The following is a 14,149-nucleotide window of genomic DNA, read 5'->3' as shown; positions in this document are numbered from 1 at the left end:
TAGACATTTTGGAGACTGCAGATGATAGAAGAAAGGCTAAAATCAACCGTATTTTTACAACCCAGAGATAACTGTTCCTAATATTTTGGTGTATTTTTTCCAGTCTCCCTTCCACATGAGGGTTGAAGGAAGAGGGAGGTTAGGGGAATCAAGAAGAATTTAAGGCAAAAGATAAAAGCAAAATAGCAGAGGTTGTTGCAGGCATACCTTGGAGATTTTGCAGGTTTGGTTCTAGACCACCACAACAAAACTAAGATTGAAATAAAGTGAGTCACACAAATTTTCTGTTTTCCAGTGTATATAAAAGTTATGTTGGCCAGGAGTGGTGGCTCATGCCTGTAATCTCAGCACTCTGGGAGGCCAATGAAAGCGGATCGCTTGAGCCCAGGAGTTTAGGGTTAGCAAAACTCCATATCAAAACAAAAATAAAAAAGGACTGGGCTTGGTGACTCACGCCTGTAATCCCAGCACTTCGAGAGACCCAGGCGGGCGGATCACAAGGTCAGGAGATTGAGACCACCCTGGCCAACATGATGAAGCTTCATCTCTACTAAAAATATAAAAAATTAGCCAAGGGTGGTGGCGTGCGCCTGTAGTCCCAGCTACTCTGGAGGCTAAGGCAGGAGAATTGCTTGAACCTAGGAGGCAGAGGCTGCAGCAAGCCAAGATCATGCCACTGCACTCCAGCCTGGGTACGAGCGAGACCCGCTTCAAAGAAAAAAAAGAAAGGCTCAAGAGGCTGTGGGAGCTCAGCCCCCATCCTTAGATTGAGGCCAGACGGCGAACAGATCGACCATCCTACATCACGGGTGAAACTCGTTCCTTACTAAAAACATGTGGCTATCGGAACAGGTGGCGGGCGCCTGTGAAGGGCTGGAGGTGCTGAGGCAGGAGGTGGATGAGTTGATCTGGTTACTGCACTTCAGGCGACAGAGTGAGATTCTCCGTCTCAAAAAAAAAGGAAACACTCTCATTGCTTAAAAAATGCCAGTGATCATCTCAGCCTTCAGTGAGTCATAATCTTTGCTGGTAGAAGGTATTGCCTCAACCTGACAGCTGCTGACTGATTGGGGTGGTGGTTGCTGGAAGGTTGGAGCAGCTGTGGCACTTTCTTTTTTGAGACAGGGTCTCGCCACGCCCAGGGCTGAGTGCAGGGTCGATCTCAGCTCACTGCAAAGCTCCGGCCCTGCTCACGCCATCTCCCTCCTGCCTCCCAAAGTTCCCAGCCTCTGGGACTACAGGTGCCCCACCTCAGCCTCCCAGCTGTTTTTTTTTTTTTTTTTGTATTTTTAGTAGAGACGGGTTTCACTGCTCCAGGATGGTCTCATCTCCTGACTCCTAGATCCGCCTGGCCTCGCCTCCCAAAGTGCTGGGATTACAGGCTTGAGCCACCACGGTTCGCCCATGTGACGCATTTGAGGCATTTATTCACAGTAGAACTTCTCTCAAAATTGAAGTCAATCCTCTCAAACCCTGCTGCTGCTTTACCAACTAAGTTTATGGAATATTCTTTTTTCGTTTTTTTTTAAGAGACAGGGTCTCGCTTCTGTTGCTTAGGCTGGAGGCGTGGTACACACGCCTCACTGCAGCCTGGATATCCTGGGTTCGCGGATCCCTCCCACCTTAGCTTTCCCGGTGGCTAGGGACCTAAAGCAAGGCCGCACTTAGCTTAACTTTTTGAGACGGAGTCTCGCTTCTGTCGCTTCAGGCTGAGTGCAGTGGCCGGATCTCAGCTCACTGCAAGCCCGTCACTTCTCCCCGGTTCACGCATTCTCCTGCCTCAGCTCTCCCAAGTAGCGCTGGGACTACAGGCGCCACACTCGGCCTCAAGCACTTTATTTTTTGGTAGAGACGGGTTTCACCCATGTTAGCCAGGATGGTCTCTGGATCTCCTGACCTCGGGCGGATCCGGGCCTGGCTGGCCTCCCAAAGTGCTGGATTACAGGCTTGAGCCACCACGCCTCGGGCCATTTTTTAATAGATGGGGTCTCACTATGTTGTCCGGCAGGTCTCACCTCGGCCCCAAGCAATCCCTCCCACTTCAGCCTCCGCCTCCCAAAGTAAAGTTAGATTACAGGCCTGAGCTACTGCACTCAGCCCTGTGTAATATTCTAATCCTTTGTTGTCATTTCAACAATGTCCATAGCATCTTCACCAAGAGTAGATTCTATCTCAAGAAACCACTTTCAGCCAGGCACGGTGGCTCATGCCTGTAATCCCTGTAATTTGGGAGGCTGAGGCAGGAGAATCACTTGAGCCCAGGAGTTCAAGACCAGCCTGTGCAACATGGTGAGACCCCCGTCTCTACCAGAATAAATAAATAAACAAGAAAAAAAAAACTTTCTTTGTCCATAAGAATCAATTTTTCATCGGTTCAAGTTTTCTCCTGAGATGGCAGCAATTCAGTCACATCTTCAGGTTCCACGCTGAACTCTAATAATCTTGCTATGATTATATTTTCTTTCTTTTTCTTTTCTTTTTTTTTTTGAGTATGAGTCTGGCTTGTAGCCCAGGCTGGGAGTGCAGTGGCTGGATCTCAGCTCACTGCAAGCTCCGCCTCCCAGGTTTACGCCATTCTCCTGCCTCAGCCTCCCAGGTAGCTGGGATTACAGGTGCACACCACCCTGCCTGGCTGAATTTTTTTGTGTTTTTAGTAGAGACAGGGTTTCTCCATGTTGGCCAGGCTAGTCTCGAACTCCGGACCTCAGGCGATCCACCCACCTCGGCCTCCCAAAGTGCTGGGATTACAGGTGTGAGCCACAGCGCCTGGTCGTGAAATATATTTCTTAAATGATATGACTTGAAAGTAGAAATGACTCCTCGATCCATGGGCTGCAGAATGGATGTTGTGTTAGCAGCATGAAAACAACATCGATCTCCGTGTACATCTCCATCAGGGCCCTTGGGTGACACGAACGTTGTCAATGAGCAGCAATATTTTGAAAGGAATATTTTTTTTCCGAGCAGTAGGTCTCAACAGTGTGCTTAAAGTATTCATTAAATCAGGCCATAAACAGATGTACTGTCTTCTAGGCTTTGCTGTTCCATTTATAGTGCACAGGCAGAGTGGATTTAGCATCTTTCTTTTCTTTTCTTTTCTTTTTTTTTTTTTTATTTTGAGACAGAGTTTCGCTCTTGTTGCCCAGGCTGGAGTGCAGTGGCGCGATCTTGGCTCACCGCAACCTCCACCTCCCGGGTTCAAGTGATCCTCCCTGGCTCAGCCTCCCGAGTAGCTGGGATTACAGGTACACACAACCATGCCTGGCTAATTTTGTATTTTTAGTAAAGATGGGGTTTCTCCATGTTGACCAGGCTCGTCTCGAGCTCCTGACCTCAGGCGATCTGCCTGCCTCGGCCTCCCAAAGTGCTGGGATTACAGGTGTGAGCCACCGTGCCCAGCCTAGCATCTTTCTTAAGGGGGATTTTCCAAATGGTAAATGAGCATTCAGCTTAAAGCCACCAGCTGCATTAGCCCCTAACAAGAGAGTCAGCCTGTCCTTTGAAGCTTTAAAACCAGGCATTGACTTCTCTCTAGCTCTGAAAGTCATAGATGGTGCCGGGCGCAGTGGCGCATGCCTGTAATCCCAGCTACTCGGTCGGGAGGTTGAGACAGGAGACTCGCTTGAACCCAGGAGCGGAGGTTGTGGTGAGCCAAGATTGTGCCACTGCACTCCAGCCTGGGCCGACAGAGCGAAACTCCGTCTCCAAAAAAAAAAAATTGTGTACATTGAAAATCTATTGTTTACTGTAGCCGCCCTCATCACTTACCTCAGCTAGATCTTCTGGAGAACTTGCTGCAGCCTCTCCATCAGCACCTGCTGCCTCACCTTGTACTTTCACATGGTGGAGACGGCTTCTTTCCTCAAACCATATGAACCAACCTGTGCTACCTTCCAGCTTTTCTTTTTTTTTTTTTTTTTTGAGACTGAGTCTGGCTCTGTCGCCCAGGCTGGAGTGCAGTGGCCGGATCTCAACTCACTGCAAGCTCCGCCTCTCGGGTTCACGCCATTCTCCTGCCTCAGCCTCCCGAGTAGCTGGGACCACAGGCGCCCGCCACTTCGCCCGGCTAGTTTTTTGTATTTTTTAGTAGAGACGGGGTTTCACCGTGTTAGCCAGGATGGTCTCGATCTCCTGACCTCGTGATCCGCCCGTCTCGGCCTCCCAAAGTGCTGGGATTACAGGCTTGAGCCACCGCGCCCGGCCCCAGCTTTTCTTCTGTAGCTTCGTCGTCTCTCCCAGCTTTCACAGAACCAGAGAGAAGGAGAGCCTCGCTCTGGAGTAGACTTGGGTTAAGGAAAGGTCTTCGCTGGTTTGATCTTCCATGCAGACCACTTAAATTTTCTCCATATCAGCAATAACGCTGCCACACTTTCTTTCTTTGTTCTTTTTTTTTTTTTTTTCTTTTTGAGACTGAGTCTTGCTCTGTCGCCCAGGCTGGAGTGCAGTGGTACAATCTCAGCTCACTGCAACGTCCGCCTCTAGGGTTCAAGTGATTCTCCTATTTTAGCCTCCTGAGTAGCTGGGATTACAGGCACCGCCGGGCCCATTTTTTGTATTCTAGTAGAGACCGGATTTCACCATGTGCTGCATCCGCAAGGAAGGTTCTTGTCCTTCACACAAAGGAGCCAAGGAGGCTGGAGGGGGCATAAATAAATGCACTCCCCCCTTCATTACTACTGACCCCCCCTGCACCAGGCTCAGGGTTACAAAGGGGAGGGGACACATCAGCCAGCTGAGAGGCAGTGTCCAGGGTGCAGCAGGGCATGAGGTTAGAGTTGAATCAGCGCCTGGGGCCAAAATACATAATTTGCATGAATGTGGAGAACAATGTGGCGTGTGCCCACCCCCCCCCCAGCCCCAGACTGATAGCATTGGCTACCTGGGACTGAGATGAGTGGGCATTACTTGAGTTTCTCTAATGAGTATGCATTATTTTTGTAATTAAAAATATTCAGAGGTGCTGGGCACAGTGGCTCACGCCTGTAATCCCAGCACTTTGAGAGGCCAAGGTGGGCAGATCACCTAAAGTTGGGAGTTCGAGACCAGCCTGACCAACATGGAGAAACCCCGTCTCTACTAAAAAATACAAAATTAGCCCGGCATGGTGGCGCATGCCTGTAACCCCAGCTACTTGGGAGGCTGAGGCAGGAGAATCGCTTGAACCGGGGATGCGGAGGTTGCAGTGAGCTGAGATTGCGCCATTGCACTCCAGCCTGGGCGACAGACAGAGCAAGACTCCGTCTCAAAAAAGAAAAAAAAAAAAAATTCAGAGGTGAATTTAAACATTGTTCCACTGAAACGTTCCCTGGGCTCCCCCTTCTGGCCACTTGGGGGACAGACAAGCACACGGGCAAGGAGGGGCCCCAGGGAGGGGAGGGGAGAAGAGTTTCCCCGCAGGGGCCGCCTCTTACCCTGTCACTCATGCGATCACTTGGGCTCCGGATATCCCCTCTTCCTTCCTAACGCACCTGAGGGGAAACCACAGAATCAACTTGTTTGTTTGTTCTGCCCATTTGAAAACACACTTAGCCCCTTCGAGAGGACACGGAGCTCCCTGGGGAAGCTGCTCTGTGGGAATGGATGGCTGCCAGCCTGGTGAATGGATTCTCTTAGGCTCACAGGAAGGGGCTGTTCTGCAGCTGTGAAGAAAGGCAAGCGCAGGGAATTGTGGCATTTGGGGCCACAGTAACAGTGTGTATGTCAGTGCAAATATGCACGCATATGCATGCTTGTGTGCACATGTGTGAGTCCTTGTGTGTTCACGTGCATACATCTCTGGGGGGCATGCATTCCCGGATGCATGTGTATGCATGTGCCTGCGTGCACATGAATGTGAGTGTGCATGTGTGCGTATTTCTGTATGCATACACGTGCACATACGCATACGTGCACATGCCTGTGTGAGGAGGGTGCAACCGGCTAAAACAGCTAACTGATGAAAAACAAGCATTTCTGAACACAAACAAATCAGAGCAAAACCAAAAGCCGAATGGGGGAATGGGAACATCTGCTTCTCTTTCCAACCTTGGGTGCAGAGTGCATTTGAACACCCTCCTCAGAGCTCAATGGGAGGCATTCCTGACTGGCTCATTTATCCTTCCACCCCCACCTCTTGGCTATGTTCTTGTAAGACCAGGTACCCTTCCTTTGTGGCATTTATCATGGTTAGATTGTTACCGAAATAGAAAATACGCAATGACGTCATAAAGTATGCACATCTTACGTGTGTGGGCTGATTGCTTTATACATATGCATGCATCATGTTATGACCCCTTAAGATTTGGAACATTTGTAGCACCCACAGGTTCTCTGGTGTCCCTGGTCAGGCAGTTCCACACACCCCACCCTACCAGAGGCAGTGACTTCTATCACACTGAAATCTCAGGTGCATCTGACATCCCGGGATTAAGTTCATCTTCCTTGCTAGACTGTAAGTCTAGTGAGTGCAGGGTGGGTCTCCTCTGACAACTCCATATCCAGCACTGCACGGTGCTGATGCATAAACACGGGTGGGATTAACTCGGTTATGCACACTACCCAAGTGAGAGGAAGTGGAGCAGCAGAGCTGGAGGAGGTGCCTGAAGACTGTGCTTGGGTGTTAGTATTCATCTAGTTCTTGCTAGAGGGTTTGGTCTTCCCATGTGATACTGGAATCATTGCCTCCAGTTCAGTTCCTCTCTGCCCTCCCCTTGAACCACAGCACCGTTTGAAATGCTTGTTCCTCGGTGCTGTAAAGAAACAGCACTTCAACATTAATTTTCTCAGAAGGCCATTTGTATACTTTCTGCAGAAAGGGCACACTCGCCAGCAGTTCTGCCACGAGAGTACACCGAACAAAGGAGACAGGGTCATTTATAACCTGACGTGTCCCCTCTACTGCTGTGTCCGGTTTCCATTGGTTGGAACGGGACCTCACGTTCTGTATTTGTCCCGATTGGCTAGCAACTTAGAGCTTTTTAAAAGAGGCAAAGAGGAGAACAAAGGAAGGAGGAAGTAACTTGTGGAATGCTGATCAAGGTAAAAACACCTTCAAATAAGGAAGAGGAACAGGCTATGGCCTAATGCTTGCTTGGACCAGTATAAGCCTCCAGGGTAAATAATTAGGCTAAATTGTGGGAGCTAAGAACACAAAGTACATTGATTTCTTTATTACAGCAGTTATTTAAGAATGTTAGTACAGGTCTTTGAATAAATTTTGCTTTTAAGAGAAGTTACTATTTACTCCTAGACGGGGAGAAAAGTCTGAAGAGGAACCTCTACTTTACTTTTTACGTAGCCACCTGGGGCCAACACCACCAGACAAGTGCATGGGGGCCCTCCGTGTGCCAGCTTCAGGGGCTGCTGGGCACCCCAAGGAAACCACCACCTTATGGGGGTGATTCCAAACACAGCAGGATTTGGGGTGTGGTCAGTGCAGCCCTCAAACCAGATGAAAAGGGTTGAAACAGTTGCACGGTGGGTCCTCAGCACACTGTCTGACACCACAGGCTCACACGGGCACACGTGCCCGCCACACAAACCATTCAGAGGCCACACTCCAGCAAGGCTTTTGGCTGCAAATAACAGAACCCTCACTAGCAGTGGCTTCAACAGGCAGAGTTAATTTTCTCCTAGCATTAGAGCTTGGAGCTCTCCAGGTAGACAGCTGGAGACACCAGGTTAGCAGCTGCCCAGCATCCAGTCGGGGCCTGTGACTGCTGCGCAAGCTCCTCACCCCCAGGGCTGCCCCAGTCGTTCGCTACCAAGACTCCTGTCACGGGCTGCTCCTGAACCAATCACTGGATTGACTGGCTCAGGCTGGTCACCGCCCTCCTTGAAGAGAAAGAGGCTGCAACTCCCAGATCAAGGGACCTTTGCCCAGCACTGAAAATGGGAGCCCATGAGGAAGGAGGTGGCTGTCTGGTGGCAATGAACAGCGTTTGCCACGGGGAGGTGTCTGAACACCTGGAGGGCGTGCTCCTCTCACTTGGCCAACACTGAGGGAGCACACCTGGTGTGTGACTGGCCACCTGGGCATGCATGTGAGCCTGGCATCCGTGTGCCATGCTGCACAGACACGGGCAGGTGCTCAGATGGTCCCTCCCTGCAGAGGAGGCCAACAATGGAGGCAGAGCATTGCTGTTGGAAGGAACAGCCAGGCCACCCTGCTAAGACTGAGGGGAAGGGGGCGTGGGTGGAGGTCTCAAGGGCAAATTACGTCACTATAGGGGGTTTGGATTTTCTTCCGAGAAGCCTGTGGATTTTTGAGCAGGAATAGATTCTCAAGCCTGGCCTGTTTTACTTGTTTATTTACAGACAGGGTCTCACTCTGTCCCCAAGGCTGGAGTGCAGTGGTACAATTATAGCTCACTACAGCCTCGACCTACTGGGCTCAAGTGATCCTCCCACCTCAGCCTCCCAAATTGCTAGGACAAATGCCACCACGCCTGGCTAATTAAAACAAATATTGTTGGCCAGGCGTGGTGGCTCATGCCTGTAATCCCAGCGCTTTGGGAGGCTGAGGCGGGTGGATCACCTGAGGTCAGGAGTTTTAGACCAGCCTGGCCAACATGGTGAAATCTCGTCTCTACTAAATAATTAAAAAAAAATTAGCTGGGCATGGCGGCACGCACCTGTAGTTCCAGCTACTAGGGAGGCTGAGGCAGGAGAATCACTGGAATCTGGGAGGCAGAGGTTGCAGTGAGTGGAGATCGCACCACTGCACTCCAGCCTGGGCGATAGAGCAAGACTCCATCTCAAAAAACAAAAACAAATATCGCTTTAGAGCTGGGGGTCTCACTATGTTGCCCAAGCTGGTCTGAATTCCTGGCCTCAAGCGATCCTCTCACCTTAGCCTCCCAAAGCACTGGGATTACAGGAGTGAACCACCGTGTCCAGCCTAACAGATATTTTTTTTTTGAGACAGAGTTTTTCTCTTGTTGCCCAGGCTGGAGTGCAATGGTGTGATCTCAGCTCACCGCAACCACCGCCTCCCAGGTTCAAGTGATTCTCCTGCCTCAGCCTCCTGAGTAGCTGAGATTACAGGGCTGCACCACCACACCTGGCTAATTTTATATTTTTAGTACAGATGGGGTTTCTCCATGTGGGTCAGGCTGGTCTTGAACTCCCGACCTCAGGTGACCTGAAAGGACAAATGAAAGGACACAAAAACACAAAGACATACCCACCCTCCTTGCTCCCTATTGCTACACCCTTTGTTCTGCTTTCTTATCTCTGCACGTACCAGAGGTTTTGAATTTTTCAAAGTTCTGTAAGTACCTGTTTTTCTTCCTGGGGCTAGGTCACAAGACATGTTTAAGTAAGATAAACTCATGCTGCCATAAACCAGTTGTGCAACCTGACGCAATATAATTAACTGCCTTTGTGCAGAAACTGCTCTTCCGTCTCAAGGGTTGAACTGAGATACCAGAAATGGCGGGAACCAATCCTAGTTAGCCAAATCGCCTTGTTCAAACACCAGCCAATCATACATCTGATCTGTATAATGATTCTATGACCACTCTTCTTAGACTATATAACATTGTTTAATGCTCTGTGGGGGAACTCTCTCTCTTGACCCTCTCATTTCGAGAGTGAGTGAGAGTTCCAGGTTCGAACCTGTAATAAAGATCCTTGCTGCTTAGCTTCGACTCTGGACTCTGGTGGTCTTCTTCGGGGAATAAACGGACTGGGCATAACAGACCCACCCCCCCTCGGCCTCCCAAAGTGCTGGGATTGCAGGCTTGAGCCACTGCGCCCAGCCGACAGATGTTTTTAAGAGATCACTTTGTCTGCTGGGTGGAGAATCTTTCTAGTGGGTCAAAAGGTGAAGGCAGGAGACAGAAGTGTGGGCACAGGTAAAATACAGAGGCCTGGGAGGGTGGAGGGGCCCCAGGAGGGCTGTCTCAGGGGCTGCTGCTGTGCCTTCCTAGGAGCCTGCAGGGGCTCCAGGCCCCTTATCCCCACCTGGAATGTGCAACTCATCACTTGGCTTCAGACAGGTTTCTGATAAGAACCAAGGAGGTCCAGTGCCTGTGCCTCTAAGAATGCTTCTTCTTGGGGAAAATCCTGTCTCTCAGGCACTTTGCATCTTCTGAGTCTTCTGGCCACTGAGCCCTCACACCCTCCCGCCCCGTTCCTGGCACTTAAAGGCACGTGGCGCTGCTCCTGTGAACGGATGTGCCCACGTCCTCACGGCTGATGTGTGCCTGCGTACACTGACCCATGCAGATCACCAAGGTGCCAGGGCAGCTTCCAGAGCCAAGACACCAGGATTCAAATCCCAGCCCAACCTCTTTCTGGCTGGGTGGTCTTGGACAAGTCCTGAATCTCTCTGCACCTCAGTTTCCTCATTTGTATCACAGGGGACCGGCACTGGCACACAGCATTACCACAGGATTGGACGAACCGTCACACCTGCAAGTCTCAACTGGTGTTATTACGTTATCAGGTACAAACTCCCTCCAGACACCTGTGCCTCCCCCACAGGCTCACAGTGATGAGCCCTCACATGCCCAGGCAGGCCGAGGGGCCCTCAGGCATGGGGATCTGGGCAATGGCAGCAGGCTGGGTGCGGGGTACAGCCAGGACGGCAGCAGATCTGCAGGGCGGGGTCCTCGCCCTGGGCCATCTGGCTGGGGCCGAAGGTCACAGCCGCATCTAACTGGGCCTTGAGCAGCTGAAGCTGTTTCAGGGCTTGTAGCACCTCTGGGGTGGCCCCGGCCACACCCCCCAGCAGGTTGTAGTTCTCACCAGGGTCCTCGGAAAGGTCGTAGAGCAGCGGGGGCTCATGAGCAGTCAGAGAGCTGGAGGCGTGGCAGGCAGGGTCTGCAGTGGTGTCACTGTGGGCAGAGCCTGGGGAGGGGGCCAATTCTGTGCATGGGGCAAGAGCGAAAGGAGGGGCCAGGGATCTGGGGCTCCGGGGAGGGGTCAGCAGGTCAGGTGGAGGGATTCACGGGGAGGGTTTACCCTGGGTGAAGAAGTGAGCCTTGTACTTTCCACTCCGTACAGCAAAAACCCCACGGACCTCGTCTGGGTAGGACGGGTAGAAGAAGAGAGACTGCCGAGGGCTCTGGGGGCAGAGTCAGGGGTCACGGGGTGGGACAGGCCCCGAGCACTGCACATACATACGTGCACTGCTTCTAGCCCACTCCAGGAACCTGAGAGGTGGCGCCACTTGGATGCCGCTAAATGCAGGAGGCCCTGAGGCACAGACTTTCAGGCACTGCCCACACTCACCCCAGGGGAGGGGCCAGGACAGGGGCCAAGGAGCTGGGATCAGGGGTCACCAGCCCTACCTTGCCTGTGCCCAGCAGCAGGGGGCTGAGGTCAAAGCCATCCAAGGTGACATTGGGCAGTGGGGCCCCAGCCAGGGCTGCCAGGGTGGGCAGCAGGTCCAGGGAGCTGGCCAGCTCATGGGTCACTCCTGGGGGCAAGAGGCTGTGCAGTCACTCAGTTCGCCACCAGGGTTGGGGTGGTGGGGCCAGAGTTCCCAAGGAGAGGGCCTGCGGACTGACCAGGAGCGATGTGACCTGGCCAGAAGGCCAAGGCAGGCTCTCGGACACCGCCCTCGTAGGTGGTTCCCTTTCCACACCGCAGGAGGCCAGAGCAGCCGCCTCGGGACATACGCATGGTCTCAGGTCTGGGACACAGGAGGAGCTCATAAGCCATGAAGCCACGGCCTCTGAGCCACCGAGGGTGACCAGTGGCCCCACACCTCTAAGTCACAAAGCTTGCCTGGAGGTGCCCAGCATGAGCCTGGCATCTTCCAGGCCTACCATGACCAGTTCTCTGTGCACCTGTGTCTCCTAATTACACCTTGGGTCCCTGCAACGTGGCCAGCATCTCCTGACACCCCCTCACCCACTATGTTCTTGGCCAGCAGCTGAACTGCAAGGCCCCCAGGGCCCTGGTCTGTGACAGGGCGGGAGCACCCTGCTGCCCTGCTAGCATACCCATTGTCTGCAGTGAAGATGACCAGCGTCTCTTCAAGCAGCCCCAGGTCCCTTATGGCTGTCATCAGGGTCCCCACAGCTGCATCCAGCTCCATCAGGGAGTCCCCAAATGGCCCGCGGCCTGAACGCTCTGCAAAGTTCTGCCCACTGAACTGAGGGTAGTGGGTGTGCTGGGGGCAAAGACTGGAGTTAGCACTGGGTAGGGGTCACGGGTAGCCAGGGGTGGGGCCAAGATCACTTACGTGAGAGGCGTAGTAGAGGAAGAAGGGGCGATCCTGGCGCTGGGCGTCGGCCATGAGGTCACGGGCGAAAGCCACATAGCGGGCCTCTAATCTGGGCAGCCAGGGGGGCTGCGCCTCCACGGACAGGTTGGCCAACAGTGGGATGGGGACCAGGCCCTGGTCACAGCCACCGTCGCAGGGTGTGGCCGGTGGGAAGCAGGTCAGGTTCCAGCAGGGGCCCTGAGGCGGGCAGCTCCAGTGAGGGCTGGGGTGGCAGACAGGGCTGCAGGAACATCAAGGGCTGGGGGACTTTGGGAGGTGGGAGGGTGGCTGAGGGCCCCGGTGGCTCCTACCTGGTCATGGGAGTATGGGATGCCTAGAAATCGATGGAAGCCCTGATGGGGGGGCAGGAAGGCCCCCTCAGAGCCCACCCCAAGGTGCCACTTGCCGGCCATTCCTGTGAGGTAGCCTCGGGCAGCCAGGACCTCGGCCAGGGTCACCTCCTCCAGGGGCAGGCCCCCCCGGGAGCTGGGCTCCAGGACGCCAGGGTACATGCCCATCCGAACTGGGAGCCGGCCGGTCAGGAGGGCGGCCCTGCAGGACAAGTCACAGAGTCCTTGAGGCAGGCAGAAATGTGGCCTTCCCTGGAGAAAGAGACACGTTTTTCCCGCCCTCCTGCAATCCATTGGGAGGAAAGCAATGGAGGGGAAGAGGCGCTTCCGCCTCCTTACCGAGAGGGTGTGCACAGAGACACAGGCACGTAGAAGTCTGTGAGCCGCAGCCCCCCTGCTGCCAGCTGGTCCAGGTTGGGGGTGGTAGAGCTGGGGTGCCCATAGCAGCCCAGGTCCCCATAGCCGAGGTCGTCAGCAAAGATCAGCACGATATTGGGCGGGCGGGCAACGGCCAGGCCAGCAGCCAGGGCCAGGAGGAGGGACCGCGGTGCCCCCATGAACAGGGGATCGAGGGGTCTGTCCCAAGAGAGGGAGGGACACTTGGCTCCAGCAGGCTCTTTCCGAGACCACAGCCCCAGGCGCCGCCCTCCCCTGAGACCCCAGACTCAAATGTTCCCCGACCCTGACGGCCGCCTCCTGAAGCTCCAGAGGACCGGGGCCCGACAGTGCCGGGAGACCGTGGGCTGGGACGGAACTCCTCCAGGACGAGGGCGCCTTCAGATTCTCGAGCGGAGATCTGATCCTCTTCGCCTCGCGGTCCGGGCTCAGGGTCGGGGGCATAAGTCACTTGACGCTGACCGGCGGAGTCGGGGCCGGGGGAAGGCGCTGGGCGGAGCCCAGGAGGATTCGATGCGGGGCTGCGGGCTCTTCCGCCTCGGCACCGCCCGTGACCTGTGACCCTCGCGAGGCGGGGCCAGGGGCGGGCTAGGGGCGGGGCCGGGGGCCCGGGCAGGGGCGGGGCCGGGGGCGGGGCGGGGGAGGGGCGTGGCTGCGCGTGCTCGCTCCGAGACCGCAGTTTGCACCCTGAGGCTGTTGACTGCGGTGGTGAACCGGGCTCTGGGAGCTTCTTCTGCACGGTCGGATCCGGTTGAGGCGTCCCGGGCTGCGCGCGGGGCTCGGCGCTGCTTAGTGTCCGGGGCCCTTTCAGTCTGGAGCTTCTGCAGAGGAGGAGCGGCTCGTGCGCCCCCAGACCTCCGGGTACTGGGAGACTCGGGCCCTCCTTTAAGAGACCTGAGCACGGAGCGTTATGGGCGCCTGGTGAATGAGCAAATCGCAGGGGAAACCGTGCAGCCCCATGGACTGCGGGCTTTTTCTTCACGACTAGCAAAAGCTTTGACACCCTTTCTCCTGCGTACGTGTGTCTGTGTGCGTGTGAGCTGTGGTGTGGGTGCGGGGGACTGTATGTGGGGTGTGTGTGTAGTGTTTGAGGTGGTTTGAGGGGTGTGTGTTTGAGCTGTGTGTGGTATTTGAGGTCTGTGTGTGTGTGGTTGAGGTGGTGTGTGGTGTTTGAGGTGTGTGTGGGTGTGTGTGTGTGTGGTTCAGG

The 14,149-nt window shown here is 54.1% G+C and overlaps 1 protein-coding gene across 5 annotated transcripts; it reads right to left on the bottom strand.

Annotated features, from left to right (window-relative positions):
* Window positions 1-4,498: 4,498 nt before the first annotated feature.
* On the bottom strand, window positions 4,499-13,503 carry ARSA (arylsulfatase A). 5 transcript variants are annotated; one of them, XM_009217619.4, is made up of 10 exons: window positions 12,886-13,503; window positions 12,508-12,748; window positions 12,176-12,394; window positions 11,934-12,103; window positions 11,496-11,620; window positions 11,277-11,404; window positions 10,948-11,050; window positions 10,732-10,833; window positions 5,412-5,468; window positions 4,499-4,787 (listed from the first exon to the last, which is right to left on the bottom strand). In XM_009217619.4, the coding sequence occupies exons 1-9, from the start codon at window positions 13,101-13,103 to the stop codon at window positions 5,428-5,430; spliced, it is 1,347 nt and encodes a 448-aa protein (XP_009215883.1). In that variant the 5' UTR covers window positions 13,104-13,503; the 3' UTR covers window positions 4,499-4,787; window positions 5,412-5,427. The 5 variants fall into 5 exon arrangements, with proteins under 5 accessions (XP_009215883.1, XP_031511989.1, XP_009215884.1 ...); XM_031656129.1 differs by lacking the exon at window positions 4,499-4,787 and having other exon boundaries at window positions 5,232-5,468; XM_009217620.4 differs by lacking the exons at window positions 4,499-4,787; window positions 5,412-5,468 and adding an exon at window positions 9,506-10,395.
* Between the last annotated feature and the right edge of the window lie 646 nt (window positions 13,504-14,149).

Source organism: Papio anubis, chromosome 16, assembly GCF_008728515.1.
Source record: "Papio anubis isolate 15944 chromosome 16, Panubis1.0, whole genome shotgun sequence".
Lineage (NCBI taxonomy): Eukaryota > Metazoa > Chordata > Mammalia > Primates > Cercopithecidae > Papio > Papio anubis.
This window is presented reverse-complemented; position numbering and strand designations above follow the sequence as displayed.

Excerpts from the sequence above, each read along its gene's own strand:
- ARSA (XM_009217618.4), bottom strand. The coding sequence starts at position 13,103 with ATGGGGGCACCGCGGTCCCTCCTCCTGGCCCTGGCTGCTGGCCTGGCC. Across the intron at positions 12,749-12,885 it reads TCTCTGTGCACACCCTCTCG|GGCCGCCCTCCTGACCGGCC; the intron begins GTAAGGAGGCGG and ends CTTGTCCTGCAG. Across the intron at positions 11,051-11,276 it reads TGCTGCTGGGCACAGGCAAG|AGCCCTCGGCAGTCTCTCTT; the intron begins GTAGGGCTGGTG and ends CTCTGCCCCCAG.